Genomic DNA, 19,843 nt, shown 5'->3' on the forward strand with positions numbered 1-19,843 from the left:
CGGAGAAATAAGGTATATTAGACTTTGGATACACAGGAAATACTTGTTAGCGTATTAAAAACAAAGTGTAGAATATCATTCTTTAAATATCCGGATGTTTTCATCTTCTAAAACATTCCCATCTGATACTGTATTAAATCAATAAACTTGAGTCCTTTGAAAACCAAAGTCACTGACAACTGCAGCAACAACACCTATGCAGCTGCACCGACCCAGTGCACGTATACGCATGGTGGATGTTTTCTGCCACGGCTGCTGATGTGCCACCAGGCCTGGGTGTCTGCAATGAGCCATGTGTAAACAAAGTAATCGCACAGCTGTTACTGGAAATGCAAAAATAGCTAAGAATGATGACATAAAGCAAAAAAATACCTAAGACTGCGAATAAATTGACGCTTCAATAAATAAATATTCACACTTATAGTTGAGTGTTTTTCTAGCCGCTGCTAATGTGCCAGGAACAGACAACGGATGTATGCCAAGACTGAAACAAAACAAGTGTATGTTTTTCATCAGTTCATTCCATGTTTCTAAATCAGCAATTTCATGCCAGTATTCACAGCTCACTCGTTCCTTTCTTTGCCTGGAAGCAGAGAAGCTACTTCATTATGCCACTACTTCATACTTCATGCTGAAATCCTGAAGTCTCCAATTCAACACTACAAGCATTTCTCAGCTCCAATGATCTCTTGTCTTTCATTTTGGATGTAGACATTAAGTGTATTCATGTTTATTAATTTGCGTGTTAGGCCTTTATTAACCGTGTCAGACATTGCTGTTGGTGAATAAAATGTAAATATTTTACATTATACACATTACCACAGCCTCTGACTTATGACTTTGCTAAGCTTACATTCTTGATTATTTTTCTAGTGTAACAACATTTACAATAAAATGAAAACTGCTTATCATCCAAAAGCAGCTGAAAGTCCCTGACGGAAGCATTTGGAGCACTGCTCACCGAGGATGAAAAAAGCCTCAGCTGTCCAATCATGAGGAACAAAGAACGCACAGAGGGATGTTCAGTACGTTGCTAACAAGCACAAGACCTATGGATCTGTGTCTGGTACAGCTGCTCTAAATGCAGCAGACAGAGAAGGTCATCACCAAGTGTACGACTTAATCGGAATCACTCTTCATTCTGACCAGTCACCAGTTTGGGCATGAATTTCTTTTGAGTCTGATTATTATTAGTTGATCTGAATAAATGGCATGAGCTAAAATATCATGTAATAGTAGCATAAATAAAGAAGAGTTAAAGACAACCGACTCTGGTTACCTAACAATATTTAGCCCACAGTCATGTTGCTAACATTATTTTTTTCAAAAAAAAGTTTCAGGAGCAAGCGCAAAACAGGCTTCAATCAAATCAAATGAGTCATTAAAACAAGCTTCAGCCTCTCTCCCCAAAACAATCAATGGGACACTGTCTGGGCGCCTGGACGCTGGCCAGGGAGCAGAACCTGCGACCAGAACTCACACAAACAAACAGCACTGCCTGAAGTTACCACATCTCAGTTTGGCAGTGGGCGATTTAAACACAGAGCGCTGAGGAGCGGGGGGTCCATAGAGGAAGTGAGGCAGAGAAGCTTGTTTGACACGGCTTTAATCCTTCTGGTTTCAGTCAAGTGCTTCCAGCACTGTCATAATATAGGGCCTTAGCAGAGGAAGTGGGGGAAAATCAAAGAAGAGACACCAGCAGGGTCGCTCCTCTTATTCACGCTGTACTGTAAACACACACACCTGTGTATACAAGAAAACACTCGCATATAAGAGAGGAAACAGCACAAAGGCAGAGCAGATCAGGCTCTACACGTTCTCAGAGAAGAAAAACTTACAACCAGAGAAAAATGGGTGATTTCTTTGATTATAAATGAACCTGCTGAGTGTCAGATTTATTATTTGATGATTTAAGGCAGTGGTTCCCAGCCTGGGGTGTTGGGAACCACTGCGTGCAAGTCACATGATAAATTTGAGTGTGTAAGAAAAAAAAAAAGCTCTTAAAATTCAGTTTCCCAGAGGCCACGCCAACATGTTTAGATGTTTAGTTCTGTCCAACAGTCCAAAACCCAAAGACAGTCTGTTTAATATAAAGCTTAAAAGAAATCAGTAACCATTTACAATCAAAAGATTCTGTCCACGGATGAATAATCGAATAACTTGCTAGAACATTAATATTGTGGAAAAATAGCATTTTGGTTTTATATCTGTGAACAACCTTGCAGATTCAGACACAACAAACTTAAGCTTTAGATGTTTATATCTCCATTTAAAAATATTCCTTGCAGTTTTCATCAGTCATAAAAAAAAAAACACGCACACAGCTTGTTGAAATGATGGTGCGCTCTACATCCACTCAGAATCTGCCAGTGAAAACCTCACTGATGATTACAGGGTCTAGACAAAGGAGTATTTCAGATGCTGAGCCTCATGGGAGACAAACACAATATTAAGTGCTATAAGTAAAGCAAAGTAAAGCATTTAATGTTCACAGGCTTGCTGAAGTAACATCTAACTTATTATGCATACTGAAATTCTTTCTCAGTTGACCTACACTGCTTTCTACCTCTGCATCCATTCAGCTCATATTGTAACTGATACTCTGCAGCAAAAGTGGCCAGAAACACACAGTTCTCAGTAAACAGAGGTTCTTAAAGGTTAGGCCATGTATAAGGACAGAAATCGCCTTAATTACATCCTCTGCCAATTCACATTCTTGTTTTGGAGCTTGGGCACTGTGCCACACAGAGACGCAGCGCTGGGAAACTGAGTGCGAGGAGAATCTCCCCTGAAAGGAACCAGACCATCCTTCAAAGAGGTCATTCTCCATGGAAGGATCCTCCGCTCAGGAGCCGAGGGTAAGCGGAGCGTTTTGGGCCAAAAAGAAGGAGAAGAGGGATGTTTAGTTGGTAATGAGACAAGGTGCCAGCTCTGAAGTGTGACACAGTTTCCAGCCCAGAGGTCGACCCCCCCCCCGACCCAGGGGCTCTGGGTGCCAGGAATGCTCTCAGCTAGGAAGTGGCGCCAGGGAAAAGATTAAATGCACTGTGGCTGCAGGACTGCCAAGACTGTGTACGGCATTGTGTGTGTGTGTGTGTGTGTGTGTGTGTGTGGGTGTGTGTGTGTGTGTGTGTGTGGGGGTGGTGGATGTCTTGAGGAAGTGATCACTGTTGTCATTTAAAAACATCATAACTTGCTGATTTAGGTGAGCTTTGTGCTTCTAAATACACTTTTTCAAGGCTGTACCTACAAACACAACTGAGAATTTTCACCTGAAAGTCAAATGACTCTTTCTAAACTCAAATCATCCGGCACCGAAACAAAATATTGTAAAAGTTATTGTTCATTTTCCTAATATAAAATCAAGCATGTCAACAGAGCCAATAGCAAGAGCTCCAAGAAGATATTAATGAAACCCAGTTTCATCTGAGAATTATGAACAACAAATACTCCACTAACACGCTGAGTGAACACAAACAGCCTTTAGCATGGTGCGCTTGCTATAAAGAATCATACAGTATTAACAAAACAAGATATAGAGATTTCTGTTTAAAGACTAGTTGGGGTCCTAGTGGCTGGGAACACTAAACTGCTGAAAGAAAGACAGAGACAAAGAGAGAGAACAAATTGGTGACACTGGCCTAATTAGACCACAAAGTTGCCATCAAATCTCCCAGCTGAATCACAGCAAATGTCAACAAAGTCATGGTGGATAAAGATCAGAAAGACTCTGTGACCAAATTACTGAGGACAGAGACATCACCCACAGCAGCAGTTCTGCCACAGGTGAAATCAATTAGCAGTTATTACTGTCCGTTATTTTACACTCTTTATGTTTAAAGATAATATCTGGGACTTTTTAGCTTCATCTGTGTACAGATGACAAATATCTAAAACCAGAGAAGTGAAAAGAAGATGGGGGGAAGACAGAAGAGTTGACAAGTCACTGTGTGGTCACATTAGCTGTGTCCCAGTCCAGAAGCCGCCTAGAGAATCGGACACAGCGTGTCACCTTCAGAGGAAGGTCGATGGCTGAACCTGCACCTCCTCCAAAGCAGAGACAATCTACAGTCTCAGTGTCAGGTTCCTGCTGCCTGTCTCTAAAACCAGGACAACTTAAAAAGTGAGAAAATCACGTTCCATGACCTCGTTTAGTGGTGATGTTCCACTTTAACACACGATGGAGAATCAACAAGCTGTGCGCCCGGTTAATGGTAAACACTATGAGTATAACTTACAATTCTGGAGTTTAGCCTTACCTCTGTTATTAAACCTTGCAATTCCTTATCGGTTTAACGATTTAAAGTTATGTTACCTTTGACAGATGACAACCTGAGCATGAACATGTGATAATTAGTCAAATTATTATTTTACACACTGACAAGGACTGTCAAAACACACAAACAAATGTGCAATGGACTGTGGGATCCTATGGGAAGACCACTTTTGGTTAAATTCAGAGAAAACTGATTTGGTTCAGACACTGTTGATCTTTTATTAAACATTTGCTCTAGAGACACAGGAGAACGAGGCTGTACTTGAATTGAATCAAATCTCTGCAAAACCCACGACTCCCACCATTTTTATTTACAGTAGTTGACAGAAGATGCACTATTTGTCATGTTTTTAGTGCTAATCAGCAAATGTTGGCATGCTAATACATTAAACTAAGGAGAACAGGAAAAACATTATACCTGCTATGTACCATAAGAGCATGTTAGCATCGTCACTGAAAGCATTATAGCATGCAGATGTTAGCATTTAGCTCAAAGCACTGATGCACCTACTGCTGATGTAGCGGTTAGTATTGTTGATTTACATCAATCAAACTGAAGAAAACTGCAGTCAAACAGGTCAGTTATGAAATTCATATAATACCACAATCAGAGGTTTTAACTACAATGTGTTTATAAATGGTTGCCATAAAAGGAAAAGCAGTGAAACCTGCAGAGCATGCCTTAAACATGGCAACCCGGTAGACCAATCACAAGCCAACTTCAGGTGATACACAAACAGCCAGTTTAAAGTCAGGCAAAACTGTGTCGAATTCACCTTTTCTCAAAAGTTAAAATTCACAAAAACATTCACATTATATTAACATAATAGCTGACAGTGACGGTCTTGCTCAGAGGTACATGAGCAGGGCAGCTGCTCCCAGTCACACACCCTAATCTGTAGGTTTAACACTGACCCAATGAAAACACCTTTAGTTACTGTGAGAAGGAGAAAGACATTAGAGCCACAATAAATATACCATTTATCATACTGACAGTGGAGGGCCAATAAATAATCACGCTCAAACGGCTCTCTCAAACAGCCATTCATCACATGTCTAATGGCGCTGTGCTGAGAAGCCACACTCAAGCCAAACCATGCTAATTCTGTGCTGTGGAGCGGCTGATAGTCCCTCAGAGGCAGCTAAGGATTTCACTGCAGAAGTGTGTCATGTCGGGGGGAACCTCCGGGTAAGAAGGTAGCAAGGTTGAGCACATCCTGTCTTCGCTGTTTGCAGCTTGTGCAGCACGCACTTGGTCTACTCTCTACATCAAAGAGCTGGGACCCCAATTCTGAGATTAATAGAAAGACCATAAATTATAAATCACTTTGGAGGCATAAGGCTTCTAGATGTCTTTGCAGCTCACAGCCCTTACAGCTCCAGCCCTTATTTTTTAATGAGTTTATCTTTTAAAAATAAGTTTGCTCAGGGACTGTTACTTTCTATTTGGTGGTTATGAACTGTAAGATTGATCAAAGTAAGAACTCAAGAGTGTAAAAAATATACCCTGACCTGTCCAGGGTGTACCCTGCCTCTCGCCCAATGTCAGCTGGGATTGCCCCCCTACCCTAACCCTGGAGAGATGCAAAAAAAGAAAACATGGTGTAACATCATGTCAAATGCCACTAGGAAGCTAAAACTACCCTGTTCTGAAATACATATAGCTTCAGCTTTAGTAACGTATTACTCATTATGACAAACTGCATTTTGTACAATCGCTCCAACACAGCCCAGGAGGTAGTGCGGCCACCTACTGTGGGATCTACTCACTCTGTTTAAGTTTAAGTGTATTTCACTGAATTCTCTGTCCGCTTGTCATTAATGAATGGATGAGAAATCATTTTCTGAAGTTAAATGAAAATAAAGCTGAAATTTTGCTTTTGAGAGAAATTATTAGTAGTAAAATTGGGAATCTGGTTTGATAAGTAAAAACTGAAGTAATTAGTCTGGGCTTTATTCTAGAGCCTCAACTAAGTTTTCCCACTTACACCTAAAAAAAAGTCTACTAAAACTGCTTATTATTAGCTTAGAAATGTTGCCAAGATGTACTCCTTTAAAACCAAAATGATGCACTGAATCTCATCCATGCTTTTATAATGAGTAGACTTGATTATTGCAACGACCTATTAACAGATCCTCCTGCTAGAGTATATTAATTAACAGACTGCAGCTGGTTCAGATTTCTGCCATGAGGGTTTTAACTCAAAAAGAAGAATAGAGACCACACTGAGCCAGATCTGGCCTCACTACGCTGCCTGTAGCTCTTAGAATCTATTCTTAAGGTTTTATTATTATGAAGCCTTAAACCATACAGGTCCAGCTTATTTGGCTTAACATTTAAATCCATATACCCCATACGAGCGGTGAGATCCTCACATTTACACAATTGCTCTTTAAACAAGGTTTGAACAGCACACAACAATGTGAATGAGCTGCGAGGCGTGAAACTGTCAGCCATGTGCACTGCTGATCAACACCACACCACTGAAACCAGAGACAACTGGCACACACACTCACTCCACTTAAACAAACCACAGAGTGATGACCTGAGAGTACAGTCCCCATGGGGCCAAGAGCAGGACACAGATAAAAATGAATTAGAATTAAAAACTCTGCATCCTGAAATCACACAGATTCATAACTGGGACTCTGCCGCATCACGTGACTAATGTGTAATATTTCACTTGTTCTTCCTGAAGCTTTGGTCACGGCTAAGAAGTGTCTTCACTTTGACACATTTACAGCCAGTTTGAGACTAAACCTCACAGGTGCTGGGACCCGTCAACACAGATTGTAAATCTGGTCAACAGTGAAGTCAGTCAAGGTTGAAACAAGACTAGGAAAGCAACTGTACCAACACAGTGTACATTAACACTAAATAAAGAGCTTTTTTGTGCAAGGACCATTGAGGAAAATGCCAAATATGAATCCAAATGGAAGCAAAATCCTTTTTTTTTATAGAATATTTTTCATTTTAGCCTCTGTTGTGTTCAGATCTTTATGAGGAATGAACCTCAGGGGGACAAAGAAGAACAGAAAGCACACAGCGAGACACTAGCGTTAATCCTCGCCTTCATACCAGTCAGCAAGCTGAGGTTCAATTAACACCGCAGTAAAGAAGAAAGACAAAAAACAGTCACTAACAAGGGCTGATGTGAGTTAAAGACTAAAGGAGCAGACATGTATCACAATGCTGGGGCTCTGGCAGTGTTTAAAACAGTCTAGAATCTGTCAGATCAAGCTAATCAGATGTTTCCTTCATTAAAACTGGGGGCTCTCAGTTTGGTGTCGATTTAACCTAAAAGCCGGATTCTCAGGTCCTGGCGATCAAAAGGGATGCAATAAAATGTGGACGGGGAGTGACCTGCTTGAACTAAGAGGGCTGAAAGGTGAAACACTCAACTGCTGCATGAATGGAGCCTGATGGCTGGTTGGGGGGGTGGAGACTGTGCATTCAAAGGGAAGGACAGGTTTTTCATGTCGCTACCCCTTTCTCCCCTCTTCTTGATGCACTAAGCAACGGCTCAAGGTGACACCTCAGCACCATGACTCCTGCCATGTCGCCGTCCACCTACTGCAGATATCAAGACCCAGACTGAACTGCCACAGCATGCTTGTCCAAGGATTGTAAAAATACTGAGATCCAAAGCTCCCCACAAAAGCCAACTCACTGATTAGCTATGAACCAAACTTGGTAGCGGTTTCTTGAGACAAAAACACAAACACACACAGAATATTTTTTTTCTTTAATCTGAATTTATTTTCAAAGCCTTGTCTATAAGTATGAAATTATCAAGTATAATCCCTAAATCACTTTTTTTTTTTTGTTATTTTTTGACCTAAAGATAATTTGTCCAGAGTCACACAGCATGTAATATGTGCAGTATTGAGGGGGCCTACCCAGCACAGGCCCAGGGGCCAAAAGGTTCAGGGGCCCCAAGACCAGAGAACTGTGACATGGGTGTTAACCTTTCCATTGGAAAGCCAATCAAATTTCCATAAAATGACAACAAAAAGCCAGAAAATGAGCAAAAAAAAAGATACAAAACAGCCATAAAGACATACAAGACCACTGAAAAGAGACACAAAATGATAAGAGTGAAAAAACAATCCCAAAAACAGCAAAATGAGACAAGCTATGAAAAGACACAAAACTAAAATAATTTCCTCATATATAAAAGCCACTGAAAAGAGACACAAAATGATAAAAGAGACAAAAAATGATCCCAAAAACAAGAAAATGAGACAAACTATGAAAAGACACAAAACAACTAAAATAATTTCCTCATATATAAAATGCACCATCTATTATCCTCCAGTCTAATTTAAACGCTGAACACATTTGGTGAGTTCTATTTTGTCAAGCTTGAGAAATTAGCAGCCTGGAGGTAAAACACACACCACAAGGGCTGAGCTATCTTAAAACTGCTCTGATCACCACAAACATCCTTGAATAACTCTTCCTCGGGGAATTTTCAAGACACACTGACACCAGACCGAAGTAGATTTTTGGCTGATTTGGGCTAAAAATCCCTTCGGCTCCACCAGGTTGAGAACAGATTTGTTGGTTCCATTGTTGGGAAACAGGCGAACTACAAAAATTAAACACCTTTGAACTGCAACAGCTCGTGTAACAGAAAACCCACTTGCAAATCTCAGCCTCAAAGGAGGGAGTGGACAGCATGCTCGAACTCCTACGCAGCAGATTTGCTGTTATCTATAGCTGAGCAGTGTTGAGGTCATTACATGAAGCAACACAAATTACACTGCAGTAATTAATTCCACTGTGTGTTTATGTTTGTTTGAGAGCGCCTTTGTGTCAGAGAAATAATGGGTAAATAAATATTAATATGTCTCTGACCTCGTTTGTGAGAAAATGGTTTCAATACAGTAGAACTTGTATCTAATTAAACCTGGGCACTTAGAAAAAAAAAGAACAATGATCAGCTGCAACAACAGCTGTAACACAACAGTGCCCAATTCCTGCAGTGGCTGTGAAGTCAATAATAGAAACTGCTTGTGTAGCTCAATGTCAGCCCAAGGATTTCAATCCAGAGGAGTCGGAGCAAATCCACAATCCTCTGCAATTCCTCCATCCAGGAGGAAAGCTGACTATGACAGAGAGAGGTCATTTGTACTCATTTACTGACCCTGCCACAGCATCCCCTTATGATGCTTTACTGCTGCATGTGAAAACCACAAGAAGAGGACATTCCACAGATTCTTCCTCTATAGCGAAGCAGCTTTACAGCCACAGAAAGGGGCCTGAACGCTTCCAATCAGAACATTTGCATATCAAAGGAAAAGTGCCGTCAGCGCAATAGTAAAGAGACATTAGCATGCAGAGGCAGGAGCGCGCATGAGGCCGTTATTCAAACTTACCAATAGTCAGTTGATAGATATTACATACTGAGCACCTGGCAGCACAACAATGACCGTCACTTACTAACATGCTTTAAAAACAGAAGAGTTATTAGATTTCCTTTACAGTTTGATAGCTGCCACAGATAAATTCGTTTTGGAAACAAATTGGAAACCCATCTGTTCAGATCGACTAATGTCCTAAAAGTGAAAAAGCCAAAAACAAACCACCTGCAATCGCTGTGAACAGTATAAATAGTCACCGCCACTCATTCAATGCAACCAAACTGTGAAAGCACTGTCATAGCTCATGAGGAAACCATCTGTTTTGTTAGCCTGACACCCACCTGTCACCGTTAGTATAAATTAGACAGTGATAAAACATTTCCAGCTCCTGCACCACCTCTACCAGTCACACCACTTACCCTCCTGTCTCACACCCTTTGCAGCCCAGAGTTGAAGCATATGAAACCAGGTGACTGTGAGATCTCAGTCTGGTTCAATACGAAACAAGCTCAGCGTAGCATGAAGGTAACGGCCTGTTAAACATAATCTGTCAGATTCACAGTGTGACTGGAGCTGTAATGATGTCTATACTCCACCAGAGGTCTGGAATTATAACTGATTAAAGAAAAGAGCAAAATATAAACATTTGTCTAGTGGTTACAAACATTTTTTTTGCCTGTTGCAGCTTCATTGACACAACAATGTTCAGTGTTTAGAGCAGTTTGGTCAAGGCAAAGAGGAATGCTTTAAATATGTATCTATTACTTTGAACTGTTTCAACAATTTGTTTACTATTCTTTTAGCTTTTTCACCTTTTATCACTTTTGGCTCTTTTTAAACTTAGCTATTTCAACCATATTTTTATTCCTCTTAGCTAAATGTTTTGCTTTCTCTTCTCTATTAGCAACCACTTTTCTTTCTTTAGATTCACATTAACACCAGCTTAAAGCTACAGTATGCCACTTTTCCACGTTTGTAGTAGAACTCTGCTTCAGAACTTGTCCTAATGTGGCGAGGTGCTGTCGAAGCCTGTGACCCAGACTCACTGAACTGCTCTGGCAGCAGTGCAGAGATATTAGCTTCTGAAAGGTTTTGAGCAGGACTGACCTCTTTAACCAGGCAGAGGTTTTCAGTTGATTCTGCTTGATCAGTAAGTTTTGTTGCATTCTCATTTGTTGTAATTTTCACCATGACAACTATCTGAAAAGCGGAGCAGAATCACATAAACAGTACATAACACTAAGCACTCAAATAACATAGCAAATCATACAGAAAAGCACCAAACTGTCGCCTTAACATGACATTAGCCAAATATTACAAAATCTAACACAATTCCTTATAAAATATATAACAATTACATCAAAATAAAACAAAAAATAAAGTCCTTTCCATAATGATATTTATATAATACATATTACATGAACTACTTTATCTGTCCTGTATGTCCCAATCCCAAGAAAACGGCATAAGAACAGATTTTATGTCCTTTTTCTTTTGTCACTAGATCCATACACACACCTCAAATTAAACCCCCCCCCAATCTCTGAAAATATTGCTTTAATAACAGTTTAAACTATATTTCTAGGTAAACTTTACAAAGCATCAGGTGGATCTCTGTCTGACCGTTAACCAGCCCAGGTTATTACTGTATGTGTGCACTGTTTTTTTTTTTTTTTTTTTTTATTTTTAATTTCTATTTTTTCTTGGCAGTTGAGCTATGCACAATCTTTCCTTAACCCTATGGAAAATGCAACCCCCTGAAGTACCCCCAGTGTTCGGGCTGAGGCTTTATTACATGTGCTCAATCGGTGATTCAATCAAAGGGTGATTTTAAAAGGTGTCTGCATCAGACCGTACAGTACACAGGGTAATGCACAGATGAATAACAGCCCCTGGGAGACTCAGCAGCACCGGGGCAAACAAGTGGATACAAAGACGGGGGGGCAACCCCAGACAGAGCCCACTCCCATTGTCTGCTGGGATACCGCGGACAATGCAGGACAACACTGAGATATATGCAAGTACCGTAAGGCCTGACCCCAGCGATGCGCCAGCCCTAATCCCAAACACGATTTCCACTCCTTATACACAGATGATGTCATCCCCCCACCACACCACACCCCAACCCCACTGGACCTTAACGCAATCAAACGTACAAGAACGAGGCCCACAGGAGAATATTCTGCTGAGAAACAATCTGGCAGCAGGAAACTGGACACCCTCTGACTGCATCTGTGTCACAAATCAAAGGGCTTAAAGATGACCCTATCATATCACCACCAGCTTTAAACTTGAACACTTTCAAAACAGAGGGGCCTCTGAGGCCTGTCACTTGCAAGACTAGACTTTATCTTTCAAAAACACAGCAGATGGAAAGTTTACATGTGCAGTCAGGTGCCGGTTGACTTAGTGCACGTCCTGTAAAAATACTTGCAGAGTAAAAGCAGCCAGCCGGACAGGTCAGTGTGTCCCGGAGCATTACAGGTCAAAAGAAAGCCTAACATGCTTCACTGGAAAGAGCGAGAGGGGGACAGTTGCTCTTTAGAACTTTATGTGCGCCCCACCCCTCCCACCTTCGCTCCACAAAAGGGACGTCACCCCTCATCCCCACCCACAAGGAATTTCTCAGGCATTGCTGGGTTCACCATGACAACTGGGTACATAACAAAGCATTTCTCTTAGGCATTCTTCCTTTCACAGGGGAGAGAGGGAGGGGGCAGTAGTCAAAGAAGGGAGCGGCAGGGAGAGAGCGGGAGGACGGGGGTAAAGGAGGAGGGTGGAGGAGCCTGAAATGATGGGAGGGAACAGTGGAGGTTGCAGGGGTGAGAGACATAGACCCGAGCAGATAGAAGAAAAATGGGGAATGGTGACAGGCAAACAAAAAGAGGAAAGAGAAACAGGATCAAGGTGATAGGTGATGTTAAAGGCACACAACACAAGAGAAACAGCGCTACAGACATGACCAACACCATCCAAGGAGGGCGAGGGAGGCACAAAGAATGAAACGTAAGCGCTGCGGATGACTCTAGTCACACATAACACGGCTGAGCATTTGCAAGCTGCGACTTTGAATCTTATGAATCGAATGTAAGGCAAACAGAAATTCATCAGACATAAAGCTGAGAAATCCAAAGTACACTTCGGCTAAGTGAAATAATTATATGATGGTAAAAAGAAAAGTAATCAGAGCAGTCCAGCTGGTGGAGGCCACACACACACACATTCAAATATATCAGATTTGTGCATCTTGATGGGCCAGCGATACAGAATCCAAACCCTGAGAAAGTCCCCCCACAGACAGCTGGAGGTTCAACAGATTATAATGAAATTATGCTTGCTATGAAAGTCTTCTCTTATCATCCAGTATGCGATGGAGCAGAGGGTCACCTGCATTAAAATTCCAGTCCTGTAGCTTTATCTTACACAAAGATGGTGAAGGACGAGAGTCTAAAACTTCAAAACACATTCACCCAGACAGAATCCTCACTTCGTGGTTATATGTGATCAGAAAAAAAAAAAACCTATCTCACAATTACATCTTAATCTGCTACTATCTAAATATTTAAAACGCATTATATAAAGGCCCAAATAATCATTTGAGAAAACAAAAAACTTGATACATAGAAGCATATTCATTGTCTGCCTTTGTCCCAGTTGATTAGGCTGCTTGTCTAACTTGGTTAACAGCACTTGGCCAATTTAGACTCACACTTGAAACTTTTAAAGATCCTCCTCTCCCAGCAGTGACCGGAGAGAGAAAACACCTGATGGCCACCATGTAATCTGAGCATCTGTACGTCCTGCAGTGTGATGTGAGCTGAATCAAACTGCCATCATTAGTCACGGAGGCGTGTTGGTCTGTTAAATCTCTGCATTGGTGTTTTCAAAGTGATATTGGCTTGGACTGGGAATTTGATTAAAACAAGGACAAAGTACCCTGATGGCGTAGCTGAGATAACATATACACCGTCTACTTCCCACAGCGAGAGCTCAAATCTAACTGTGTCTGTCCCACAGAGTCAGGCACAAGAATCGATGTATCCATGTAATAGTGACAAAAAAACAATTACAGATGAACCAGACATTTAAAGTACTAAGAGGAATAACATGTTCAAAGGTTTTAAAGGATGAAGGATTAGTTATATATTCTATAAGAACATGAACAGGGCTTTAAAGATGAAAGAAAAGCAGGAAAATCTAACGCAGACACCCATTTATGCAGGCTCATGCTTGCCTGGTGACAGTAGATCAGCCACTGAATGTGTCAACACTGGTCTCACACATCCCAGGATACAGATGCAGCACATCTAATCCCACTGATGACATCCCACCTCTGTCATCCTGCAGTGTGAACAGAATTTACTTCACAATCCAGAAGTGACATATGATGAAAATAATCATCAGTTTTGCGTTCAACACGACAGAAACTCGCCTTAAACAAATCACTGAAGCCAGCTGTTTTATCACATTGATAAATTCAGACATAATCCTAATAGAAATAGACTGAGTGAGTTTTGGCTGCACCTATATATGGAACTGCTATTCCTAGACTTTATCCCCTCAGCTGTCTGTCTTCTAGTTAACATAGAAAGAAAATCCAGATGGGATTGAAGTCAGTGATTTTACATCTCAGTTTGAGTGAGAGTCTCATCTGAACAGTGACTTCTATACCCAAATCTAGTTAACAGAAGACACTTTAAAGCCAAGTGTAGCCACATTTGAACCATTACATCTATTTCAGGGTGAAGGACAGTGCTCCGAAATGTTAATCACAGTCCAACAACATACAAAAGAGCCCATCAAAAATCGTTCATCATACGGGGCCTTTTAAACAGCAACATAAAGGGGAAGATAATGGGAAGCCTTGGGAGGTCCCTGAAGGGAGAAGCCTTTGAAAATTGGGGTCAGCGGCAACTATAGGAGCTCATCTTCTTACCCCATCTCTTCCTTTAACTGTCTACTGCTGCTCCTGCTCTCTTACAGTATGACTGTATGTTCCAGTATGTCTGCAGTTTACACAACCACAACTTAACCCTCCACAGCTTCCCCCCTCTGTCCTCCTTCCTCCCTCCTTTGCCTCCTGCAGGGGTGCTGACACATAAACCCCAGCAGGTGCGGGAGGTGCTGGGGAGACACGGCCTCTAATTGGTCCTCGGTGGAGTAACAGCTGTTGCCCCCAGCCACAGCCTGGTATGAGCTCTAGTGCCTACCCCTAAATCAAGACCTCACTATTGTTCTCTGGAGAGACAAAGCACAGCTCCAATCCATTATAACAACAACCCACACTAACTACACGGTATCTGCTCACCTTAACACTGTCTGTCACTGAATCTACACTTCCACTGTCAAAAACTCATGGTCCCCGCCAGCTTTAATTCTCCCTGCTCTTATTATTAATGATCTGAATTCATCTTTAAACTTGAGGTTCAGTCTCTTAATAAAATTCACGGTTCCGTTTTTGTTTTCTTGGCTTGTGCCAAGTTCAAAGAGAAGGAAGGTTTACAGCGGATCACACTGAATCAAATAAACTCCAACTGAGGGTAACAACACCCCCTCCACTCTCTGTGGGCGCAATTCAAATTCTGTCACATAACTGAGGCAAATAAAACTCTGTAATTAGTGAAATTAAAGGGGAACAAGGGCGATTTAAAACATACGGGTTAGGAAACAGAGCACAGTAATGACTGACGTGTTTTAGACCTATGTGACTGTAAGTTATAGTGAACTACAACCAACCAGCTCTCAAACCAGATTAATCAGCATTAAACACTCTTGAGTTAGGACACTGACCTTTCTGTCAAATTCAGTCAGAAAAAACAACAATCCGATCGAACAATACAACACTGAGTTAGGATCTTCACTGCAGGATATGATGGGCAATCACGGAGCATGATCAGTCTGCTCACTGGAGTGTGGATCCCACAGGATGCAGACACGCTCAGACAAACAGCTATTTAAAACTCAGCAACTGACAGAGCCAAGTCAGTCCTGTGTAAAAAAGACAGCTACATAATGAAGGGCCCAAAAATTACAGAATTGAAAAGCTTATCTTTGTGACTTGGCACTGTGAGTGGGGGGTGGGGGTGGGGGGGTTGGCAGTGAATATTAATCCTGCTTTATTAATATTTCTATGACAGTAAAACCAATCCAGAACAATGAAGCCAAGAAAGTCATCATCACTGCCATTATCCTGTGAGGTGAGGTGAAAATGTAACTGAAGACACACTACATGTTAATGGAAACATGTCAGAGAGGCTGGAGTTAGCAAATCACAGAGAACAGTCTCACCTGACACTGAGATCCTCATGGAGGCCTCCAGGGGCCGGTTGTTATCCAGGGCCTGGCTCAGCTGGATCTCCCCTGTGCTTTGGTTCAGGAGGACTAGGTTCAGCTCATTTCCCACCTCGAAGCTGTAGTGGAGCTGATCCGAGACGTCGGGGTCATGGGCGGGGATGCGGCCGATCACTCCGGTGGGGAAGCTCTTCGCTTTGTCAGTCACATAGTTGTTGAAGATGATCTGGAAGTTTTTGAGTACAGGCACATTATCGTTCTTGTCGACAAGTTTGATGTGGACTGTGGCGCGGCTGACCAGAGGGGCAGAGGTGGCCTGGACCACGATGACATACTCAGATCTCGTCTCATAGTCGAGGTCTATTAATGAAGTCAGTTCTCCAGAGAAGATGTCCAGCTGGAACACCTCTGGGATGTTTCCCTCCACTATCTGGTACATAATCTGTGCATTACTGCCTTCATCTGGATCTGTGGCTGATATGTGTGCAACCACAAGACCTATGGGGCTGTTTTCTTCCACCATAATGTCAAACTCATCTTCCTCAAACACAGGCGGGTTGTCATTCACATCCAGAATTGTTACTTGAATGTTTATTGGTGTTTTCAGAGCAGGAACACCTTTATCTACAGCGAAGGCTTGCAGACTGTAAACAGGCACATTTTCCCTGTCCAGTCTTCGCAGCGTGCGAACAATACCGGAGGTAGATTCAATTATGAAATCGCCATCACCATCCTCCCCGCCCTGGAAGGTGTAGAAGACACGGCTGTTGAGGCCAGAATCTCGATCGGTGGCCGAAACCTGGACCACACTGGTGAACACTGGCACGTCTTCCATCACAGAGCCCACATAGTGGTCTCTGAGAAAACGGGGGGAGTTGTCGTTCACGTCATTCACCAGTATCTCCAGGTAGGTGGTGTCAGATTTCTGCGGGATGCCATTATCCCGAGCGGTGATGGCAAGAGTGTAGGATACCTGGTCCTCGTAATCCAGCTCCATCTGTGTGGTGACAGCTCCTGTATCTGCGTCGATGTCAAACTGAGGGATGCTGTCATCCATGAAGTAGCTGATGCGTGCGTTCTCACCCGTATCTTCATCTGTGGCACTTATTACAACAACAGTGGTGCCCACAGGTTTGTCCTCGTTGATGTTGACGGTGTAATGTGAGCTTTGAAAGACAGGTCGATGAGTGTTGGCATCTGTTACGTTAACAAACACTTTTGCAGTGTCAAAGCGGGTACCATCACTGGCAGTGACAGTGAGGACATATTGTCGTTCCAGTTTGTAGTCTAAAGGCAGTGCCAGTGTGATGAGCCCCCCTCCACTCTGACTTGTGATGGAGAATCTGTTACGGGTGTTTCCACTGGATATCTGATAGGTCACCACACTGTTAATGTCCTGGTCCACAGCCGACACCGTCACCACGCTGGTCCCCACGGCCGCATCCTCATTCAGGCGCATATAATACGCCTTCTGAGTGAACTCCGGGTTGTTGTCATTTACATCTAGAATAGTCATGCTAATGCTGGCTGAAGAGGACATGACCGGGTAGCCGTGATCGCGGGCCTCCACTCCAAAGTTGTAAAAATCGACACTCTCCCTGTCCAGCTCAGCTGCCACTATGATCCACCCTGTGCTGTTGTTGATGGTGAAGGGGAAGTTTGGCGTGGTGTCAGTGAGGCAATACTCCAGCCTGGAGTTGTCTCCCGAGTCTGCATCCACTGCTTGGATGTGGATTATAGAGTAGCCCAGGGGCACATTCTCCAGCACAGTGGCCTGGAATGGAGTGCTAACAAAAATGGGTGCGTTGTCGTTGATGTCCAACACCTGCACTGTCACCAGGCCACTGATGTTGGAGAGCGGAGGGCGTCCTCCATCCTGAGCTCTAATTCTCAGAGTGTATTCTTTATTTGCCTCGTAATCCAAGTGACTCACCAGGTCCATTTTACCTGTCTGAGCATCGATATAAAACTGTCCTCTGGTGTTTCCGCTCATAATGCTGAAGTGAACAATAGCGTTGTTCCCTCTGTCCTTATCTGTGGCGGTGACCTGCAGGATCTCTGTGTTAGGGGCCATGTCCTCAGGTACCTGGACCACATAGCGTTTCTCACTGAACTGGGGTGTGTTGTCATTGTCGTCCTCTACCACTATGTGAAGAGTAGCTGTGGAGCTGAGGGGCCCAGGGTCACGACCTTGGTCATTTGCTTCAACTAACAGCATGTAAGCTTCTACCTCCTCTCTGTCTACCAGGCCTTTAGTACGAATGACGCCAGACCTCGAATCTATCTCAAACACGTCATTGGATCCATTACTGTTGAGAATGTGATACAGGATGTTACCATTAACAGGTGCATCTCCATCAGTGGCCCTCACAGTCAACACCTCATAGCCTATTTCTAAGTTCTCCCTGATGCTTTCCTTATAGTCCTGCTGCTCAAAGACAGGGTCATGATCATTTGTGTCACTGACTGTGATAGTGAGGGTAGCCATGGCTGTACGTCGAGGTGTGCCGTGGTCAACTGCAGTCACGCGAAACACATGGGTGTCTTTTGTCTCCCGGTCCAGCACCTCAACTGTGGATACGGCACCAGTGGCCGAGTCCACAGCAAAGAGATTGTTGGAACGACTATCAAAGAGGGCCTCTATGAAATACTCCAGTCTGCCTGCCTCCCCCTCATCCACATCCACTGCTTTCAAAACAACAACGGGAGTCCCAGCCGGCTTATTCTCTGCCACAGACACTTGGTACATTGGGGGCTGAAACTGAGGGCTGCTGTTGATGCTTCTCCTCCTCCTACTCACAATCCCTGATTCAGACTGAGCTGCCTTTTCTAACAGCTTCCCTAGGTGGCCCTGCCTAAAGGGGCCCTGCCCCACACGCCAGTGGATAGAGATGGGGCTGGTTTTAGCATTCAAACCGCTTCCTGTGAATACTTCACAGAGCAGGTCTAGCTCCAGGAGGGTGTCCTGCCTCCAGCACAGAGTCTCAGACACAAACAAGTGCTCCTCAAAGAAATAAAAGTACCGAGTGTTGGTGACCTTGCAGCGGATCAGGGAGCCAGGTAGCAGACCCCCCACTGGAAATAAAGCGGAATGCGCTTGGTGGCACTCTGAGCGGTGGTGGCTGTGGGAACTAAACAAACTGAGGACCTCCACGTCCCACTGTGATTTCCTTTTACGCCTGTTTGAACAGTTCCTACCATGAACATGCACGTCGTATTGGCTGGTGAGAAGGTGCCTGTAGCCGGAGTCCGTGCAGTCCGCCACAGTGTACACGGTGAAGGGGTTGGAGTGCAGCGAGGAGCACTTTATCGAGCCCGAAACGAACACAATGCCCGCTGCCTCGTCCGTCTCCAGAAACTGCTCCGTGAATGTGGGAGCGAGTACCTGATCCAAAGTACACCGTGCGCCGCGCTCCACGCCGGCCACAGCCGTCCTTAGCCCCGCATCCTCACTGATGTGCACGACGTAACAATCCACCGGCGAAACCAGTTTGCACAACCAAAAAAGTAACAACAAATTCCATTTAACGAAGTGCATCGCTCCTCGGTGTGCGCGCTCGGGACTCGGAGTGGTTTCTGCAGCTTGTTTTATTCCTCTAAACTTTCGGCTGATGAGTTTTCCTTTGTTGCACAGGAGCCATGCTCTCGGCAGGCGCACGTCTCTCCTGTCACTCCGGTTGGTTTTGATAGGTAACACCGCAGTAACCTTGTCCGGGCTGATCACACACCCAACAACATTAGCACCTCCACTCCGTCCGCGCAGCTTCGCATGAATGGTTTAAAAAAAAAATGGCTCCGGTTCCCCCTGCGCCTTGAGGCTCATTATCATAAACCTGGGAGAGGGAGAGAGAGAGAGAGAGAGAGAGAGAGAGAGAGAGAGGGCGCTCTGGTGGGTGTGTGACAAGAAAA

At 43.4% G+C, this 19,843-nt stretch overlaps 1 protein-coding gene across 1 annotated transcript in view; it reads right to left on the reverse strand.

Annotated features, from left to right (window-relative positions):
* The window catches only part of celsr2 (cadherin, EGF LAG seven-pass G-type receptor 2), a 61,004-nt gene extending 41,259 nt beyond the window's left edge, over nt 1-19,745 (reverse strand). Inside the window, exon 1 of the mRNA XM_020607748.1 lies at nt 15,932-19,745. Within this exon, the coding sequence (XP_020463404.1) occupies nt 15,932-19,472 (3,541 nt within the window). The 5' untranslated portion in view covers nt 19,473-19,745. The remainder of the gene's footprint in view (nt 1-15,931) is intronic.
* Between the last annotated feature and the right edge of the window lie 98 nt (nt 19,746-19,843).

This window comes from Monopterus albus, unplaced genomic scaffold, assembly GCF_001952655.1.
Source record: "Monopterus albus unplaced genomic scaffold, M_albus_1.0 scaffold89.1, whole genome shotgun sequence".
Classification (NCBI taxonomy): Eukaryota; Metazoa; Chordata; class Actinopteri; order Synbranchiformes; family Synbranchidae; genus Monopterus; species Monopterus albus.